Source organism: Motacilla alba, unplaced genomic scaffold (assembly GCF_015832195.1).
Source record: "Motacilla alba alba isolate MOTALB_02 unplaced genomic scaffold, Motacilla_alba_V1.0_pri HiC_scaffold_31, whole genome shotgun sequence".
Taxonomy (NCBI): Eukaryota; Metazoa; Chordata; class Aves; order Passeriformes; family Motacillidae; genus Motacilla; species Motacilla alba.
In genome coordinates, this window is record NW_024037405.1 from 1,413,754 (window position 1) to 1,434,780 (window position 21,027).

At 62.1% G+C, this 21,027-nt stretch overlaps 2 protein-coding genes across 2 annotated transcripts in view; one reads left to right on the forward strand and one right to left on the reverse strand.

The window, feature by feature from the left end:
- Positions 1-21,027, reverse strand: part of LOC119696487 — a 1,710,157-nt gene that overhangs the window by 802,942 nt on the left and 886,188 nt on the right. The window contains 1 exon segment of the mRNA XM_038126215.1: positions 18,004-18,010. Within this exon segment, the coding sequence (XP_037982143.1) occupies positions 18,004-18,010 (7 nt within the window).
- LOC119696488 overlaps positions 1-21,027 on the forward strand; it is a 1,499,846-nt gene that overhangs the window by 775,522 nt on the left and 703,297 nt on the right.

Here is a 21,027-nt window from a genome sequence, read left to right on the forward strand (position 1 = left end):
CTAAATATAGGCTCCTTCAGTTTAAGTATGTGGTTTCCTTTAGCAAGAAAGAGCTCCTCTGGCTCTGTCAGGGCTTGTTTTGCTCTCTTTGGACTATCTAATGCATGGACCAGGAACTTCAACCAATTCCAAGGTCTGCAGTGGTGGTAGGGATTGAGCAGTGGGAATGGTGGCAATGGAAGGAAAATTAGAATCCCGTGCCTTCTTTGATGTTGTCATGTTTGCTCAGCGGTTGCCAACATGAGGAGAATTCAAGTTTTCTTCTAAGCTTGGGCAATCACAGAATGCCAGAACACATTGCGTTGCATAAAGTATCATAAAGATCATTCAGTTCCCACCACCCTGCCATGGGCACAGGTGCTGTGCAGGCACAGCTGTCGCTAGAACTGGAAAAACACTTTTCCATGTTTACCTGTTCCTCTCCTGGATTTCAAGCTAACATGAAAAATTCAGCTGCTGACAGCTGAATTGTGTAGCTCACAGGACTTGGAGTCTCCTGTGGGCCATGGCATGTCCATTCAGCCTTTGTTAGCCCACCCAGACGGAGCTCAGCCCTGCGCAGCCCAGGCACAGGCAGCAGGCTGGTCCATTTCAGCATGCCAAAGTCTTGGTGCCTTCCTGTGCCCCCTGAAGCTCCTGAATCCATTCTTGAGTTCCCAGTTGGTGCTGTGCAGGACATGAGAACACAGGAATCGCCTGTTTGGCTCATTCTTGGCTTTGCTGCTCCTGCCTAAAATGATAGTTGTGAGTATATGCCAATGTAAAAGTTATAGCTGAACACCAGGGACTTGTTCTGGAGTGCTTAAAAGGAAACCCTTGTGTGACTGTTCAGACACTCTGAAATCCAGGGTGAAAATGACAGCTTTGGTGTTTAAGAATCCCAGAAATGTTGACCTGGGATTTTTCTGGCCAAGGATTTGAATGCTAAGGCAGCAAGCTGTTAAAAGTTGTTTTCATTGGCAACCCCTTTTAAATGGCATCAGCACACTTACAGGGGACAGGGTGTGGCCCTGGGGACAGTACTTGGCACTTAACGGCTTCAGATCTGAGAAAGAAATGTTTTGCCGGGCTTCACAGGGGAGTTCGGGTTTTCCCGGGGCTTTGATTGACTGGTCATTGCAGGTAGCTTTCACTAAATGCAAAAGCATGTAACAGCAGAACTTCTGGAGAAGGTGCCCTAGGGATAGGGAGAAAACCTTGGAAATGATCAGCAGGCTCTGGAAAACTTCAAGAAAAGAAAAATCAAAAGTAGATGTAGCCCGGTGACTTTTCAGGCACCACTCTTTGGGTCTGGAGGAAATATTTGCCTTGCATCAGCTACGACACAGACAGACATGCAGCAGCTGGAGCGCTGAACATCACAGACTGGGCTTGCACGTGGGCTTTGGCACAGGAGCCCCCCGGGGGCACAGGTCTCTGGGGCAGGAGAGGGGCACCAGCGCTGCCAGGGCTCGGGGGGTGGCAGCTCTGCTTGGGCGGGGACTCTGCCACACCTGCTGATGCCAGCGCTGCCCGGGCCCCAGGGCTCAGAGCAGCATTCGCGCCCTGGCCCACCCGCTCCTTGTGCGTGTGGCACCCGCGGGTTTAGGATGGCCAGCAGCCGGCACGTGTCCCAAGGAGGCCGTGCCAGCTTCCCTGGAAGGCCCTGTGCCCTTGCCAGCGCGGCAGCGTCGGCAGCCCTGGGGGCTCCTTCTGCTGCCCCGAGCCCGCAGAGCAGGGCAGCGTTTGCTGCTGCTCTGAGCCGCTCCTAAAGATCCTGTTGGGCTGTCTTAGACACTTGGGGCCAGGGATTCCTTCCAACCTGGGCCTCTTGGGGTGGGCTGGGGGCGGCCCCAGGGCGGAAGTCAGTTTGTGCGATGGCTTTTTGTGACACGGTGCAGCACGGTCACCGTGGCCTGGAATGGAACTCGGTGTCCAAGGGCCCTTTGTGACATGTGGTAACATGGGAGCTGGAAGTGACAAGAGCACGCCACTGTGCTCGGAGCAGGCGACGGGATAGGACGGGACAGAGCGGTGCTGTGAGGAGCCCCCGCACAGCGCGCTCGTTCGTGTCCTACCCGGAGCTTTTCCGAGGTTTTCCTCCTACAGGTGACCTCGTGGCAAGACTGCAGGTCTTGGTGGCCTGTGGCCTTCCCGAGGCTTCTCTTTTGCAGGTGTCTGCGAGCCAGACTGAGGGACTTGGTGACTCAGAACTTTTCTGAGGCATCTCCCCTCTTTCTGGCCTGTGCACTTGAGGCAAGACCCTGGGACTTAGGGACCAAAACTGTTTACGAGGCATCTCCTTTCATTCTGGCAGGAGCCCTTGAGACCAAAGTGCAGGGCTTGCTGTCCTGCAGTCTTCCTGAGGTTTCTCTGTCTCAGGTGCCTTCAAGGCACAACTAAAGGACTTACTGATTCATAACTTTCAAAAGGCATCTCTTTAAGGTGCTTTAAAGAGACTCTGCCATGGCCGGCAGATTTCTCAGCCTGTTTAAAGTCTTCAGAGGGAAAAAAAAGAAAGGACCTGGAATTGCCCCAGCACAACAGCGTGAAGAGCCCAAGCACTTCCAGCCACTGCAGGATGGTGAGCGGCAAAGCTGGGCTGCAGGGCTGATGGCGGTAGTCAGCTTGGCCCCATCCCATCCCATCCCATCCCATCCCATCCCATCCCATCCCATCCCATCCCCTGGGGACATGCCCACGGACAGGACTGAAGAGGGGCCGGGCAGACACCCGGCTGTGGCCGTGCTCCATCCCCCTGGGACGTCCCGGGGCTCTCCCTGCCTGGGGAGCGCAGGGCTGGGCTGTGTTCTCCAGCCTCTCCTGCAGCCCCTCAGCTCTGGCTGCGCTCGCTCTTTGCCAGATGCAGCCCTGCAGCGCACACAGGAGCAGGAACCCAGACGTGGCCGCTTCCGCAAAACCCTGAAGGTACCTGCAGCCATCCCCCCCTGGGCTGGGCCTGCTGCCCCTGCTCAGCCGAGCACCATGCCTGGAGCATGCCATGGAGCATCCCTGCTTCCCTGTCCTTTGTTCTCCTGCAGACGTTCCGGAAGTTCCTGTGCGTTCGACGTAGAAAGAGCGGCACTGCAGCAGCTGAGGGCCCAGCCCAGCCTGACTCGGGGCTCACTGAGCTCCAGGCAGAGCCTGATGTCAGCCCAGATTTGGCTGAGCGCTCAGAAGACCTTGACACCTCAGTGACTGAAATCTGGGTGAAGGCTCTTCTCACATCAATGACCGAGGATGTGGCTGTCACAAACACTGACCATGGAGAGACTCAGGGCATCGCAAATGCTGACAACAAACCAGATTCAGCTGAGTGCTCAGAAGACTCTGAGGCTGCAATGAATGAGCAAAGGGCAAAGGCTGACATGGCACTGACTGAGGACGTGGCCATCATAAACATCAACACTGTTGGAGAGACTCGGGGCATCACAAATGCTGACACCAAACCAGATTCAGCTGAGTGCTCAGAAGACTCTGAGGCTGCAATGAACGAGCAAAGGGCAAAGGCTGACATGGCAGTGACTGAGGACGTGGCCATCACAACCGCCAACACTGAGGAGACTCAGGCCATCACAAATACTGACACCACGCCTGCTCCCACTGTGATTCATGCTCCCACTAAAGATTTTTTTGAGCAGAGTGTTGTTACTTCTCAGCAGCAGGTAAGCAGCCAGGGCTGGAGGCCTCCCAGGATCGTGTGTCCCCTCAGGCCTCGGTCACTGAGCCGCCTCAGCCTTTGCGGCCAGCACAGTGTGGTGGGAAGGGAAGCACTTCTTGGGGGAAGCTGGTGAAATTGCACCCACTAGACAGTGCTCCAAGTCTTCGCCATGCCTCCTCCAGGTGCCAGCTAAGGTGAAGAACATCCACCAGAGTCTCATGTCCCATGTCACAGTGGATGCCAGGCTGCAAACTGACATTGTGAGGCTGGCTGAAGAACACCCTGCTGACGTAGTGCTGACCCTCCTGCGCTGTTCCCCAACGTGTGACAGGTACGGGGCCCACGTGTCTGTAGAGCTCAGGGCTCAGCGGCCTTTAGGGCCCGTGGCCCTGCACAGCCTGTGCTGTGGGGTCTGCCAGACAGGCAGAGAGGTCCAGGAGCCTCGGGCCCCTGTGTTTCCTGAGCCTGCTGCCAATGCTCCCTCCCTGCCCCTCAGGGCACTGGGGCTCTGGCACCTGGGCCCCCACAGCTGCACAGGGCATGGTACTGTGACTGAGACGCCCCTGACACAGAGCTCTGATCCCACAGAGCTGCTGCAATGATGTGGAGAGCCATTGCCTCATCAAGACCAACAATGGAGAAGGTGCTGGCAACACTGCTCTGCGTGATGGAGGATTGGCCTGTGCACAGCGCATGCACCTCTGATGGGGACAACAAGGACGTGTTTGCCCTGGCTGTGAGTTTCTGGAACTGGCCTTTGCTTACCACCCAGCTGCCTCTCCAGCAGCTCTCAATCCTCTCCATGCCTCAGGCACTGGGCTGAAATCTGGGCTAGGGCCAGGCTCAGGGGGCACCAGGCCTGCACGCCCCCCTGCATCTGCCCTCGGGCCCTGCCCCATGGACACCTCGGAACTGAGCGCTGTCTTGGGCTGCTTCTTTTGCAGGCAACTCTGGTGATCTGGGTGATTGTGCCTGAGTGCCATGAAGCAATGAGCCTTTATTACTCCCGCATTTTTGTGGCTCTGCTCTTCCAAGTTGTCATCACCACACAGCAGTTGCCACCAGAGGAATTTGAAAACTTCTGGAGAGCATGCCAGGAGGAACACCGCCTTCCCAGCAAGCCCAACAGGTCCCAGTCCTCCTGTCCTTCCCAAGCCCTTGTGGCCAGTGTCAGTGCTGCCAGTGTGACCTGAGCTTTGCTCTGCACACAGGCTTGCAGTGCAGGCCACGAAGGCTCTGCTCTGCCGACTGTGGTGCGACAATGTGGTGGTGGCTATGGAGCGCAAGCGTGGCTGGGACACGCTGCTGTGTGCTCACACCCAGCACTATGCCGTGGGTCTGCTGGCCAGGTGAGACCCCCTCATCCCCACTGCCCCCAGCATTTGAGCCCTGTGCCCCACACAGTCCCTGTGGTCATGGGCCAGAGGGCCTCGTCACTGAGGGACGGCCAAGGAGAATGGAAAAGCCTGGGAGAGGAGGGTGCCCAGAAGGGGCTGCCTCACAAAGTGCTCACATCCCCTCCAGGGATGCTTGGGAAAGACCAGACCTCTGTGAGTCAGTCCTAGGAGAGGTTTAACCTCCCCAGGTCAGGGTCGTGGTGCCTTTTTTGCCCTTCCAGGGAGATGCGCCGTGTCTCTCTCTCCTTGCGTTCTGGGATTGCTCGCCGCCTGCTCGGGCTGCTCAGCAGGGAGGAGCCACACTGGGATCTGCCCTTCCTGGCATTCCTTGTGGAGGTGAGCCTCAAGGCCACCACTGCCTGGCTGAGCTGCCTCCCAGCTCTCTGCCCTCTCGTAGCCATAGCTGCCAGGACGGTGCCCCTGCCCTGTGCTGCTGCCTGGGCCCAGCCCTGTGCGGTTCCGGGCTCCTGCCGGCCGGCTCCCCGTCACTGCCCTGTGCCTTTCAGGTCCTCAAGTGCCTGGACTTGAGGGAATGTGCTGACAGCATACTGGAGATCATGTCAAGGTACCTGCAGAGGGAATGCAGGCAGAGGCGTCGCCTGATGCTCAGAGGCCTCGTGGTGCTCAGCAAGGATCCCTTGATGGTGAGAAGGGGGCAGCGGCTGAAGCTGCGCTGGGCAAAGCAGCCCCTTGGGCTGGCAGGGCTGCAGGAGCTGGGGCAGCTGCTCCCAGCGCTCCTGCCTCACCTGCCCCCGTGCTTTGGGACAGGCCTTTGGCCTGTGGGCCCTGCAGCAGCAGGCTGGGCTTGCAGTGCCAGGGCGCTGCTGGCGCTGCAGCCGTCCATGGCTTCCCAGCACAGCCTTGTGCTCCACACAGGCCAGAAGAATGTGCAGTCTGTCTCCAAGCCCTCTGGAGCTGCTGGGTGATGCAGATGGAGAGGTGGTCAGCATGTCCCTCTCTGTGCTCACAAATGTACTCCAGCAAAAAGAGAACCTGGTATCCAGCACCACTGCCCCAAAGCTGGCTGAGGCACTCCTGCTGCTCTTTGACCACGTAAGGCTTTGTGTCCCCAGCCTCAGGCAATGGTTGCTGCCCAGAAACTTTGTGCTCTGTGGAGTTTTCGACTGTTCCAGTGGGCCTGCAGTAGTTGGTGCTGAGGTGTTTTTCCTTTCCTTCAGGACAACAGCCATGTGCAGCTGCTCTCCTTTGACCTCTTCTTCAAGATTATGGACTTTGTAGTAGACAAGGGAAAAAAGCCCCTGAAGTCAATTTTGAACCAAAGCCTGCTCCCACTCTTCTTCCACTGCCATGATGAGAATCGGCGTGTGGCACAGGTGAGGACTCGTGGGCTGCTGGTGGCCCCCTGGGGAGGGGACTCAGCTGCCTTGGCTCAGCCCCGTGCGGTTCTGAGCTCCTGCCAGCTGGGCACCTCTGTCACTGCTGTGTGCCTTTCAGCTCCTGGATTGCCTGGACTTGAGCGAATGCGGTGACAAAGCCCTGGAGATCATGACGCGGCACCTGCAGAGCGAGTCCAGGGAGATGCGTCGCGTGGCGCTCAGAGGCCTCGTGGTGCTCACCTCGATGGTGAGAAGGAGGCAGCAACTGAAGCTGTGCTGGCAGCGTGGGGCTGGGGCAAGCAGCCCCTTGGGCTTAGCTGGCCTTTGGGAGCCGTGGCAGCTGCTCCCGGCTCTCCAGGCTCGCTGTTCAGCTGCCTGAGTGCTTCGCGGCAGGCCTGAGGCCTCTGAGGCCTGCAGCAGCAGCAGCAGCAGCAGCAGCAGCGTGGGGTTGCCCGGCCTTGTTTTCCGCACAGAACGACAGAATGTACAGCCTGACTGACAGCCTTGGGAACCTGCTGTGGGATGCGGATGAAGACATCGTTGAGATGACCCTCGCTGTACTCAGCTCTCTGCTCCAGCACAAAGACGTGGCAATAGCCAGCCCCGTGGCCCTGCAGCTGGCTGAGGCGCTCGGGCAACTCTTTGACAATGTAAGGCTCTGTGCCCCCAGCCACGGGCACTTGCCTGCTGCCTTGGGCCTGTGCGCAGGGGGGCCTGGAGCAGCAGATGTGGAGGGCTTTTGCTTCCTTTCCCCCAGGACAACAGCCTTGTGCAGCTGCTCTCCATTCGCCTCTTCCAAGACGTGATGGAGCTGGTAGTGGCAAAGGGGGAAAAGCCCCTGAAGAAGCACGTGAGCAAGAGCCTGCTCCCACTCTTCTTCCACTGCCATGCTGAGAAGTGGCGCGTGGCACAGGTGAGGCCTCCTGGGCGCTGCTGTCGCCATGGCAGGGGGCTCAGCTGTCTCCCCACACCCTGGCACCTCAGGGGCTCCAGCCTCCTCCTGGCCTTGGCACGGAGAGGCGGCTGCCGTGCCCTGGGCTGCCGTGCCACCTCTGGCTCTCTGCTGCTCTGCAGGCCTCTCGGGAAACGCTGCTTTCCGCAGTGAGGTTCCTGAAGAGGAAGGATCTCAAGCGGCTGCTGAAGACGGATCAGATGTGGAGCTTTGCCGAGTGCTTGGTAAGGACAGCCTGCAGAAGCCGCCTGCCCACGGCGCCCAGTCCGTGGGGATGGACGGCAGCTGTGGCCCCTGGCCGGTGCTGCACGCAGGGGCACCGGCCTGCGCCCCCCCCGCCGCTGCCTTGCCTGGGCCGTGCGGGCTCTTCTGCAGGCTCCTCTGGGCCCGAGCGCGGTGCCGACGGAGCCCCGAGGCAGCCGGGCTCTGCTGCGGGGCGGCACCGCGGCTCACCGGGCTTTTGCCCCGTGCCGAGCCCGGCGCCGGCGGCTGCCGGCCGCGCCTCGGGGCTGTGTGGCCAGGGGGGAGCAGCGCCGGGCGTAGGGAGCAGCGCCCACATCAAGCCTTTCCCTCCGTGCCCTGCAGCTGGCAGAGGACAGGAGCCGAGCGGCCGAGCACCTGCGCCTGGCCCTGCCCTACCTGCAGAGCGCACAGGAGCCCCTGCGAGAGGCGGCCGTCAGGTTCATCGGTGAGCGCCCAGCCCGGCTCCCTCCCCGCCCCGCCGCAGCTCGGCCCCCGCCGCGCCTGCTGCCCCGGCAGCAGGATCCGGGGCGCGGGCAGCTGGAGCCCCGCCTGCCCTCGGCGCTGCTGCCGCCCTCTCGCAGCCGTGCCCTTGGGCGGCAGCAGCGCCTGGGGCCCGGGCTCAGCCCTGCCGGGCCGGGGCGGCGTGCGGCCTCGGGGCTGGCAGCGCCCGTGTGCGGCAGCCGTGCCTCTGAAGCCAGGACGCGCTCTGTGTTCCCAAGGGATCGCCGGGCGCTACGTGACAGGGCAGCAGCCGGAGTTCCGCATCATCTGCAGGGGTGAGTGAGGCCCGCCGGCTCTCCGCGGGGGGGGGGCTGCCATCGGCAGCTGCGTTCCCTGGCCCGGCCGCGGACGCCTCCGCTCCCTGCGCGCACCGAGGGCAGCCTGGCCAGAGCACAGACACCTTGCAGGGGCCTGCGGGACATTGGTGGCCGGCAGCTGCCAGCTCGCCCTCCTGGGCTCCTGCTTCCTGCCGGCCACGGCGAGAGCTGCCTGGGCCGCACGTGTCGGGAGGCTCTGCCCAGCTCCCCGCGCATCCAGCCTCTGACTGTGCCTCTGCTTCTGTCTCTTGCAGCCCTTCAGGACACCACGGATGACATCAGCCCTGCCATCTCATGCCTGGCCCTTCAAACTCTGTACATCCTTCTAGCTGTACAGAGCAGTCCCGCCTCCCGACTGCAGAACCTGCGAGATCAACTCCGCCGCCTCTGGAAGTCTCGGCCTCTCCTGGGTCGCCGTGGCTGGCTGGCCTGCTGCGGCACCCTGGAGAACTGAGCCGGGAGGCTGCCTCTGCTGGGGCCACCTGAGCCTGCAGGGAACACCTCTCCTGTGCAAGCACTTCCTTTCAGCCAGTAGGATAGTTAGGAACGTAGGAACAATAAATTGCTGTTGTCAGAGCCGGATGTCCAGGAGCTTGCTTTTGGTGCCCACACTGGGCAATGGGCAAGAGGGGGGAAAGGGTCTTGCTTGCTCTCAGCAAGTTGCCCACAAGTGGTGGGGAAGGGAAAGTGGCCAAAAGCCCCTTGGCCTTTGCTGCTCCTTCTGAAGGTTGTGCTTGCTGCATCAAGTCTTCTGGAGCTGGGGCAACAAGTGTGTTGCGTGTCCATCGAAGAGCAGCAAGCGGCAGGATGCGTCTGCTTCCAGCCCTTGTCTTGGCTCTTCCTTCCCAGTGCGGGCAGCATCCTCAGAGACACACAACAGCTTCTCTCATGCCAGAGTTGTGCCAGTCTTCTGCACTTCCCCAGCTCCCTGCCAGGTTCAGCAGGGAAAGTCCCTGCTCGTGCCAGTGCATTCCCTTGGCCAGAAGGCAGCCGGTTGTGTTTGGACATGAGCTGCTGGCCACAGCCAGACGGGCAGCAACCGCAGCTTTGGGCATCAGACGCTGGGCTGATGCTTTGATGCAGAAAGCAAGAAAAACAGTCAGAAGCGCACAAGGAAACTTGACAGTCTCTCTTGTAACAATGTAATTGTCCCATGGAAGTCAACAGTGGATGGTGTTTTTGTGCTGCAGATCTTCACCTCCAAGCAACAATCATTCCAGGAAGGGGCAACAGCTTCTGCCTTCTGACAGATACCAGGTGGGGCCAGCAACTGCTGCAGGGGCTCCTGCCAACAGCCACGTGCAGAAAAGATCCCACAGACACCAAGGCACGCTGGCTTTGGCTGTCCTCCGGCAGAGAAGTGCCCCGGGGCCACAGGTCTCTGTGGCAGGAGACAGGCAGCAGCATTGGCAGGCCTCGGCGGGTAGCAAGTCTCCTTTGGCAGGGACTCTTCCACACCTGCTGTCAGCGCTGCCCAGGGGACAGAGCAGCATTGCAGCATTCATGCTCTAGGCCACACATCTCGTGTCTGTGTTGTTGTGGTGTGCGTTCAGCTTAATTTGTGTTGTCCCCTCCATTTGTATTACTTCTCCCCAGTTTATAATGTTTTCCCCAGTTTGTAATCCCAAGCCTATGTTGATGGTTCAGCCCTGGTTTCCCCCCTCTTCCTGAGTTGGTTCCCTCCCGTTCTGGGCAAGCTGCCAAGCCCTTGTCCCCACACCGGTTTCCTTGATAACTCCCCCACTTGTTACATTTACCTCTCCTCCCAGGCCCTGTCCATCTCCCGAAACCCTGCCCACTCTTCCAGAAACTTCTCCCTTTCCCTGAGGGTGATTGGACAGGAACCCCGGGCCCCTCCCCAGTCCGTGTCTCATTGGTTTTAATCTATGTCAGTCAAATGTCACCCCACTCTTTACTTCTCCCCTATTGGTTAATGTAATGTATCAATGTCTGTGTCCACCCCCTTTATATATTGGTGTTCTTCGTTCCTCTTGGTCTTCCCTCGTGAACTACCCCAGGGACAATAAAACCGCTGGACTGCATTCACGTGTGGCGACCCTCTTTTCTCACAGCTTCTTCCGCTCTTCGCCGCTCCCCGCACCGCTGCTACCTCCTGTCGAAGGCGCTGCCCTGACGCCCCGGCGCATCAGGGTAGTGCCCCCCGCTGCTGGCTGCTGCTGAGCTCCCAGCTAGCCGGTGCCGCCTCCTCCCCACTGCTGGGGGAGTAGAGGAATTCGACACAGCAGCGCGGCATGTGTCACGCCCCTGCGTGTGTGCCGGCCACCCGCCAGCGGGCCTGGTCCCAAAGAGGCCGTGGCAGGTCCTGTGGAAGGCCCCGGTGCCCTTCCTGCTCGGCTCCTCTGGCAGCCGTGGGGGCTCATTCTGCTGGCCTGAGCAGGCAGAGCAGAGCAGAGGAGCAGCTGCTTCTTGTTTGGGCCCTTGCTAAAGTTCCTGCTGGGCTGTGTCTTCAACACTTGGGGGAAAGTCTTCTCTGCAAGCTGGGGCAGTTTGGGTGGTGTGGACGTGTCCCCAGGGCACGTGGAGGTGTGTCCTAGGGCTCTCTGTGACACAGTGCACCCTGGTCAGCGCGGGATTGTGAGGGACAGAGTGGACAAGGCTGACCCTTTGTGACACGGCGTGACATAGGTGCTGGCAGCGCCAGGGCCACGCCACAGTGCTCGGTGCACGCGACGGGACAGGACGGGACAGAGCAGTGCTGTGAGGAGCCCCCACACAGCCAACTCGTTCCTTGCTGACCCGGAGCTTTTCCGAGGCGTTCGCTGTGCAGGTGACCTCGAGGCCAGACTGCGGGACTCGGTGACGCGGAGCAATTCCCAAGCGTCTGCCGTCCCTGCGGCCGGGGCCCTCGAGGACGGACTGCGGGACTTGCAGTCCCGTTTCTTTTCTTAGACTTCTCCCTTGCTGCCGCCCTTGAGGACAGACTGCAGGACTTACTGTCCTGTAGCCTTCCCGAGGCTTCTCTGTTGCAGGTGCCTTCAAGGCACAGCTGCAGCACTTGCTCATCTGCAGCCTTTCCGAGGCCTCTCTGCTGCAGCAAGCACTCCTACCTCCAAGGAGTGACATGGAGCAGACACCCCCCAGCGTGCCCATGCCGGCCTGGGTGGAGGAGGAAGAGGCTGCAGCTACCTCAGCCCAGCAGCCTGAAGAACTGCAGCAGTTCCAGCTGCTGCAGGAGGGTGAGTGTCAGAGCTGGGCCATAGGGCTGCTGCCTGCAGCCACCTTGGCCCCATCTTATCCCATGCCATGCCATGCCATGCCATGCCATGCCATCCCTGTGGATATGCCCATGGATAGGACAGGAGCTGGGCTGGAGCAGCTGGCAGCCGAGCTCCGTCCCCCGGGGCATCCCGAGGCTCTCCCTGCCTGGGCAGCGCAGGGCTGGCCTGTGCTCTCTGGCCTCTCCTGCAGCCCCTCAGCTCTGGCTGCGCTCGCTCTTTGCCAGGTGCAGCCAAGGGCCGGACACAAGAACAGGAAGCCGCCCGTGGCCGCTTCCGCAGAACAGCGCAGGTACCTGCGGCCATCCCCACCTGGGCTGGGCGTGCTGTCACTGCTCAGCCAAGCACCAGGCTTGGAGCACTCCATGCATTCTCCCTCTCTTGCTGCCCTTCTCCCGCAGACCGTCTGTGAATTCATCACGAGCCTTTGGCAGGAAGAGACCGCCGGTGTGGCCACTGGCGTCTTGGCAAACTTTCAGCTCCTCAATGCCGAGACCGGTGCTGCCATGCTGGATTTGCTTGTGGAGAAGGGTGTCTCCAATCCACAGCAAGTAAGCAGCCTGGGGCAAGGGCTCGATGGCCCCAGCAGTGGTGTGGCGCCTCAAGCCTCGTCTGCTGGGCTCCCTCAGCCTTTGAGGCCCGGCCCAATGTGCACGGAAGGGAAGCACTTCTCAGGGCAAGCTGGCGAGGTTGCTGCTCCGGCAGCTCTCCAAGTCTCCCCGCGCCTTCTGCAGGTGCCCGCCATGGTGAGGTACATCCACGGGTGGCTGGCGGCCAATGAGCCTGCTGGGCACAGGCTGGACAAGGCCCTTCTGGAGCTGACCAAGGAATACCCCTCTGATGTGCTGATCACCCTCCTGCGCTGGGCCCCATCGTGTGACAGGTAGGGCAGCCTCACGTGCCTCGAGGGCTTAGGCTTCAGCGGCCCGTCACCCTGCAGAGCCTGTCCCCGCTGACGGCCAGACAGGCGGAGAGTTCCAGGATCCTCTGGCTCCTCTCTTTTCCAGCCCTGGCCCGTCAGCTCCTGCGCCTGGTGCCGTGCTCCCTCCCTGCCCCTCAGGGCCTGCCCCCACGTGGGCTGGCTGGCCTCTGCCAGCGAGGGGCAGTGGGCAGAGGCAGGGCTGAGGGCCAGCGCGGGCCCCTGCAGCTGCCCAGGCCACGGTGCTGTGGCCGAGACCCCCCTGACACGCAGCTCTGACCCCACAGAGCTGCCGCGGCCATGTGGGGGACCATCATGTCCTCGAGCAGGACTGCGGAGCCGGCGCTGCAGCTGCTCCTCGATGTGCTGAGCGCCTGGCCCGTGGACCACACGTACACCTCCGATGGGGACGACACGGGAGTCTTTGCCCTGGCTGTGAGTTTCTGGAGCCGGCCTTTGCCAGCCCCCAGGCCACCTCTGGAGCAGCCAGCTCTCTGTCCTCCCCCCCAGCTGCATCTCCCTGCCTCAGGCACTGGGCTGACACCTGGCTTAGGGGCAGGCTTCAGGGGCACCAGGCCGGCCGCTTTCCCCGTGTCTCCCCTGGCCTCTCCCTCGCACGCTCGGGCCCTGCCACGCGGATGTCTCGGCACTGAGCCTTGTCTCTGGAGGTTTCCTCTCTTGCAGGCAACCACGGCGCTGTGGAAAATCTTCAACGTGGCCTGGCGCTCACCTGTCGTGCTGGAGTATTTCCCCAATCTCTTCCTGCGTCTGCTCTTCCAAGCTTACATCAGCACGCAGGACATGCCAGAAGAGGTTGAGACCTTCTGGAAGGCATGCCAGGAGCAACACGGCCTCGCCGCCAACCCCAACAGGTGCTCCATCCCAGTCCTCCCAGTCTCCCCGCCCCTCCCGTGCCCCACCTGGGCAGGAGCCAGGGCTCCCAGCGTGACCTGGACTTTGCTCTGCACACAGCTTTGCACTGCAGACCCTGAAGGCCCTGCTCTGCCAAATGCGGTATGAGCACGTGGTGGTGTCGATGGAACGCAACCGTGCCTGGGACACGCTGCTCTGTGCCGACACCCACCACTATGCCGTGGGTCTGCTGGCCAGGTGAGACCTCCTTCTCCCCACCGCCCCTCTCCTCTGTGCCCGGAACACCCCACGCAGTGCCCGTGGTCACAGGCGGCAGGGCCTTGTCGCCAAGGGAGGGATGAGCAGGCTGGAAAAGCCTGGCAGAGGAGGGTGCCCGGGAACAGCCGCCTGCCAAAGCGCCCACGGGGTGCTCAGGAGAAGACCGCACCTCTGTCAGTCAGCCCTGGGAGAGCTTTGCCCACCGGGCTCGGGGGCAATGGTGCCTTTTTCTGCCCGCCAGGGAGATGCGCCGTGTCTCCCTCATCTGGTGTTGCGGCATGGCAACCTGCCTCTTTGACCTACTCAGCGAAGACATCTCAGACTGGGAACTGCCCGCCCTGACGTTCCTCGTGGAGGTGAGCCCCATGGCCAGCGCTGCCTCGCCGAGCAGCCTCCCGCCCCTGTGCCCTCTCGTAGCCGCAGCTGCCTGCGAGGGCGGCCGTGCCCCGTGCTGCTGCCTTGGCTCAGCCCCGTGCGGTTCTGAGCTCCTGCCAGCTGGGCACCTCTGTCACTGCTGTGTGCCTTTCAGCTCCTGGATTGCCTGGACTTGAGCGAATGCGGTGACAAAGCCCTGGAGATCATGACGCGGCACCTGCAGAGCGAGTCCAGGGAGATGCGTCGCGTGGCGCTCAGAGGCCTCGTGGTGCTCACCTCGATGGTGAGAAGGAGGCAGCAGCTGAAGCTGTGCTGGCAGCGTGGGGCTGGGGCAAGCAGCCCCTTGGGCTTAGCTGGCCTTTGGGAGCCGTGGCAGCTGCTCCCGGCTCTCCAGGCTCGCTGTTCAGCTGCCTGAGTGCTTCGCGGCAGGCCTGAGGCCTCTGAGGCCTGCAGCAGCAGCAGCAGCAGCGTGGGGTTGCCCGGCCTTGTTTTCCGCACAGAACGACAGAATGTACAGCCTGACTGACAGCCTTGGGAACCTGCTGTGGGATGCGGATGAAGACATCGTTGAGATGACCCTCGCTGTACTCAGCTCTCTGCTCCAGCACAAAGACGTGGCAATAGCCAGCCCCGTGGCCCTGCAGCTGGCTGAGGCGCTGGGGCAACTCTTTGACAATGTAAGGCTCTGTGCCCCCAGCCACGGGCACTTGCCTGCTGCCTTGGGCCTGTGCGCAGGGGGGCCTGGAGCAGCAGATGTGGAGGGCTTTTGCTTCCTTTCCCCCAGGACAACAGCCTTGTGCAGCTGCTCTCCATTCGCCTCTTCCAAGACGTGATGGAGCTGGTAGTGGCAAAGGGGGAAAAGCCCCTGAAGAAGCACGTGAGCAAGAGCCTGCTCCCACTCTTCTTCCACTGCCATGCCGAGAAGTGGCGCGTGGCACAGGTGAGGCCTCCTGGGCGCTGCTGTCGCCATGGCAGGGGGCTCAGCTGTCTCCCCACACCCTGGCACCTCAGGGGCTCCAGCCTCCTCCTGGCCTTGGCACGGAGAGGCGGCTGCCGTGCCCTGGGCTGCGCTGCCACCTCTGGCTCTCTGCTGCTCTGCAGGCCTCTCGGGAAACGCTGCTTTCCGCAGTGAGGTTCCTGAAGAGGAAGGATCTCAAGCGGCTGCTGAAGACGGATCAGATGTGGAGCTTTGCCGAGTGCTTGGTAAGGACAGCCTGCAGAAGCCGCCTGCCCACGGCGCCCAATCCGTGGGGATGGACGGCAGCTGTGGCCCCTGGCCGGTGCTGCACGCAGGGGCACCGGCCTGCGCCCCCCCCCGCCGCTGCCTTGCCTGGGCCGTGCGGGCTCTTCTGCAGGCTCCTCTGGGCCCGAGCGCGGTGCCGACGGAGCCCCGAGGCAGCCGGGCTCTGCCGCGGGGCGGCACCGCGGCTCGCCGGGCTTTTGCCCCGTGCCGAGCCCGGCGCCGGCGGCTGCCGGCCGCGCCTCGGGGCTGTGTGGCCAGGGGGGGAGCAGCGCCGGGCGTGGGGAGCAGGGCCCACATCAAGCCTTTCCCTCCGTGCCTGCAGCTGGCAGAGGACAGGAGCCGAGCGGCCGAGCACCTGCGCCTGGCCCTGCCCTACCTGCAGAGCGCACAGGAGCCCCTGCGAGAGGCGGCCGTCAGGTTCATCGGTGAGCGCCCAGCCCGGCTCCCTCCCCGCCCCGCCGCAGCGCGGCCCCTGCCCCGCCTGCTGCCCCAGCAGCAGGATCCGGGCGCGGGCAGCTGGAGCCCCGCCTGCCCTCGGCGCTGCTGCCGCCCTCTCGCAGCCGTGCCCTTGGGCGGCAGCAGCGCCTGGGGCCCGGGCTCAGCCCTGCCGGGCCGGGGCGGCGTGCGGCCTCGGGGCTGGCAGCGCCCGTGCGCGGCAGCCGTGCCTCTGAAGCCAGGACGCGCTCTGTGTTCCCAAGGGATCGCCGGGCGCTACGTGACAGGGCAGCAGCCGGAGTTCCGCATCATCTGCAGGGGTGAGTGAGGCCCGCCGGCTCTCCGCGGGGGGGGGCTGCCACCGGCAGCTGCGTTCCCTGGCCCGGCCACGGACGCCTCCGCTCCCTGCGCGCACCGAGGGCAGCCTGGCCAGAGCACAGACACCTTGCAGGGGCCTGCGGGACATTGGTGGCCGGCAGCTGCCAGCTCGCCCTCCTGGGCTCCTGCTTCCTGCCGGCCACGGCGAGAGCTGCCTGGGCCGCACGTGTCGGGAGGCTCTGCCCAGCTCCCCGCGCATCCAGCCTCTGACTGTGCCTCTGCTTCTGTCTCTTGCAGCCCTTCAGGACACCACGGATGACATCAGCCCTGCCATCTCATGCCTGGCCCTTCAAACTCTGTACATCCTTCTAGCTGTACAGAGCAGTCCCGCCTCCCGACTGCAGAACCTGCGAGATCAACTCCGCCGCCTCTGGAAGTCTCGGCCTTTCCTGGGTCGCCGTGGCTGGCTGGCCTGCTGCGGCACCCTGGAGAACTGAGCCGGGAGGCTGCCTCTGCTGGGGCCACCTGAGCCTGCAGGGAGCACCTCTCCTGTGCAAGCACTTCCTTTCAGCCAGTAGGATAGTTAGGAACGTAGGAACAATAAATTGCTGTTGTCAGAGCCGGATGTCCAGGAGCTTGCTTTTGGTGCCCACACTGGGCAATGGGCAAGAGGGGGAAAAGGGTCTTGCTTGCTCTCAGCAAGTTGCCCACAAGTGGTGGGGAAGGGAAAGTGGCCAAAAGCCCCTTGGCCTTTGCTGCTCCTTCTGAAGGTTGTGCTTGCTGCATCAAGTCTTCTGGAGCTGGGGCAACAAGTGTGTTGCGTGTCCATCGAAGAGCAGCAAGCGGCAGGATGCGTCTGCTTCCAGCCCTTGTCTTGGCTCTTCCTTCCCAGTGCGGGCAGCATCCTCAGAGACACACAACAGCTTCTCTCATGCCAGAGTTGTGCCAGTCTTCTGCACTTCCCCAGCTCCCTGCCAGGTTCAGCAGGGAAAGTCCCTGCTCGTGCCAGTGCATTCCCTTGGCCAGAAGGCAGCCGGTTGTGTTTGGACATGAGCTGCCGGCCACAGCCAGACGGGCAGCAACCGCAGCTTTGGGCATCAGACGCTGGGCTGACGCTTTGATGCAGAAAGCAAGAAAAACAGTCAGAAGCGCACAAGGAAACTTGACAGTCTCTCTTGTAACAATGTAATTGTCCCGTGGAAGTCAACAGTGGATGGTGTTTTTGTGCTGCAGATCTTCACCTCCAAGCAACAATCATTCCAGGAAGGGGCAACAGCTTCTGCCTTCTGACAGATACCAGGTGGGGCCAGCAACTGCTGCAGGGGCTCCTGCCAACAGCCACGTGCAGAAAAGATCCCACAGGCACCAAGGCACGCTGGCTTTGGCTGTCCTCCGGCAGAGAAGTGCCCCGGGGCCACAGGTCTCTGTGGCAGGAGACAGGCAGCAGCATTGGCAGGCCTCGGCGGGTAGCAAGTCTCCTTTGGCAGGGACTCTTCCACACCTGCTGTCAGCGCTGCCCAGGGGACAGAGCAGCATTGCAGCATTCATGCTCTGGGCCACACATCTCGTGTCTGTGTTGTTGTGGTGTGCGTTCAGCTTAATTTGTGTTGTCCCCTCCATTTGTATTACTTCTCCCCAGTTTATAATGTTTTCCCCAGTTTGTAATCCCAAGCCTATGTTGATGGTTCAGCCCTGGTTTCCCCCCTCTTCCTGAGTTGGTTCCCTCCCGTTCTGGGCAAGCTGCCAAGCCCTTGTCCTCACCCCGGTTTCCTTGATAACTCCCCCACTTGTTACATTTACCTCTCCTCCCAGGCCCTGTCCATCTCCCGAAACCCTGCCCACTCTTCCAGAAACTTCTCCCTTTCCCTGAGGGTGATTGGACAGGAACCCCGGGCCCCTCCCCAGTCCGTGTCTCATTGGTTTTAATCTATGTCAGTCAAATGTCACCCCACTCTTTACTTCTCCCCTATTGGTTAATGTAATGTATCAATGTCTGTGTCCACCCCCTTTATATATTGGTGTTTTTCGTTCCTCTTGGTCTTCCCTCGTGAACTACCCCAGGGACAATAAAACCGCTGGACTGCATTCACGTGTGGCGACCCTCTTTTCTCACAGCCTCTTCCGCTCTTCGCCGCTCCCCGCACCGCTGCTACCTCCTGTCGAAGGCGCTGCCCTGACGCCCCGGCGCATCGGGGTAGTGCCCCCCGCTGCTGGCTGCTGCTGAGCTCCCAGCTAGCCGGTGCCGCCTACTCCCCAATGCTGGGGGAGTAGAGGAATTCGACACAGCAGCGCGGCATGTGTCACGCCCCTGCGTGTGTGCCGGCCACCCGGCAGCGGGCCTGGTCCCAAAGAGGCCGTGGCAGGTCCTGTGGAAGGCCCCGGTGCCCTTCCTGCTCGGCTCCTCTGGCAGCCGTGGGGGCTCATTCTGCTGGCCTGAGCAGGCAGAGCAGAGCAGAGGAGCAGCTGCTTCTTGTTTGGGCCCTTGCTAAAGTTCCTGCTGGGCTGTGTCTTCAACACTTGGGGGAAAGTCTTCTCTGCCAGCTGGGGCAGTTTGGGTGGGGTGGGCGTGTCCCCAGGGCACGTGGAGGTGTGTCCTAGGGCTCTCTGTGACACAGTGCACCCTGGTCAGCGTGGGATTGTGAGGGACAGAGTGGACAAGGCTGACCCTTTGTGACACGGCGTGACATAGGTGCTGGCGGCGCCAGGGCCACGCCACAGTGCTCGGTGCACGCGACGGGACAGGACGGGACAGAGCAGTGCTGTGAGGAGCCCCCACACAGCCAACTCGTTCCTTGCTGACCCGGAGCTTTTCCGAGGCGTTCGCTGTGCAGGTGACCTCGAGGCCAGACTGCGGGACTCGGTGACGCGGAGCAATTCCCAAGCGTCTGCCGTCCCTGCGGCCGGGGCCCTCGAGGACGGACTGCGGGACTTGCAGTCCCGATTTCTTTTCTTAGACTTCTCCCTTGCTGCCGCCCTCGAGGACAGACTGCAGGACTTACTGTCCTGTAGCCTTCCCGAGGCTTCTCTGTTGCAGGTGCCTTCAAGGCACAGCTGCAGCACTTGCTCATCTGCAGCCTTTCCGAGGCCTCTCTGCTGCAGCAAGCACTCCTACCTCCAAGGAGTGACATGGAGCAGACACCCCCCAGCGTGCCCATGCCGGCCTGGGTGGAGGAGGAAGAGGCTGCAGCTACCTCAGCCCAGCAGCCTGAAGAACTGCAGCAGTTCCAGCTGCTGCAGGAGGGTGAGTGTCAGAGCTGGGCCATAGGGCTGCTGCCTGCAGCCACCTTGGCCCCATCTTATCCCATGCCATGCCATGCCATGCCATGCCAGGCCATGCCATGCCATCGCTGTGGATATGCCCATGGATAGGACAGGAGCTGGGCTGGAGCAGCTGGCAGCCGAGCTCCATCCCCCGGGGCATCCCGAGGCTCTCCCTGCCTGGGCAGCGCAGGGCTGGCCTGTGCTCTCTGGCCTCTCCTGCAGCCCCTCAGCTCTGGCTGCGCTCGCTCTTTGCCAGGTGCAGCCAAGGGCCGGACACAAGAACAGGAAGCCGCCCGTGGCCGCTTCCGCAGAACAGCGCAGGTACCTGCGGCCATCCCCACCTGGGCTTGGCGTGCTGTCACTGCTCAGCCAAGCACCAGGCTTGGAGCACTCCATGCATTCTCCCTCTCTTGCTGCCCTTCTCCCGCAGACCGTCTGTGAATTCATCACGAGCCTTTGGCAGGAAGAGACCGCCGGTGTGGCCACTGGCGTCTTGGCAAACTTTCAGCTCCTCAATGCCGAGACCGGTGCTGCCATGCTGGATTTGCTTGTGGAGAAGGGTGTCTCCAATCCACAGCAAGTAAGCAGCCTGGGGCAAGGGCTCGATGGCCCCAGCAGTGGTGTGGCGCCTCAAGCCCCGTCTGCTGGGCTCCCTCAGCCTTTGAGGCCCGGCCCAATGTGCACGGAAGGGAAGCACTTCTCAGGGCAAGCTGGCGAGGTTGCTGCTCCGGCAGCTCTCCAAGTCTCCCCGCGCCTTCTGCAGGTGCCCGCCATGGTGAGGTACATCCACGGGTGGCTGGCGGCCAATGAGCCTGCTGGGCACAGGCTGGACAAGGCCCTTCTGGAGCTGACCAAGGAATACCCCTCTGATGTGCTGATCACCCTCCTGCGCTGGGCCCCATCGTGTGACAGGTAGGGCAGCCTCACGTGCCTCGAGGGCTTAGGCTTCAGCGGCCCGTCACCCTGCAGAGCCTGTCCCCGCTGACGGCCAGACAGGCGGAGAGTTCCAGGATCCTCTGGCTCCTCTCTTTTCCAGCCCTGGCCCGTCAGCTCCTGCGCCTGGTGCCGTGCTCCCTCCCTGCCCCTCAGGGCCTGCCCCCACGTGGGCTGGCTGGCCTCTGCCAGCGAGGGGCAGTGGGCAGAGGCAGGGCTGAGGGCCAGCGCGGGCCCCTGCAGCTGCCCAGGCCACGGTGCTGTGGCCGAGACCCCCCTGACACGCAGCTCTGACCCCACAGAGCTGCCGCGGCCATGTGGGGGACCATCATGTCCTCGAGCAGGACTGCGGAGCCGGCGCTGCAGCTGCTCCTCGATGTGCTGAGCGCCTGGCCCGTGGACCACACGTACACCTCCGATGGGGACGACACGGGAGTCTTTGCCCTGGCTGTGAGTTTCTGGAGCCGGCCTTTGCCAGCCCCCAGGCCACCTCTGGAGCAGCCAGCTCTCTGTCCTCCCCCCCAGCTGCATCTCCCTGCCTCAGGCACTGGGCTGACACCTGGCTTAGGGGCAGGCTTCAGGGGCACCAGGCCGGCCGCTTTCCCCGTGTCTCCCCTGGCCTCTCCCTCGCACGCTCGGGCCCTGCCACGCGGATGTCTCGGCACTGAGCCTTGTCTCTGGAGGTTTCCTCTCTTGCAGGCAACCACGGCGCTGTGGAAAATCTTCAACGTGGCCTGGCGCTCACCTGTCGTGCTGGAGTATTTCCCCAATCTCTTCCTGCGTCTGCTC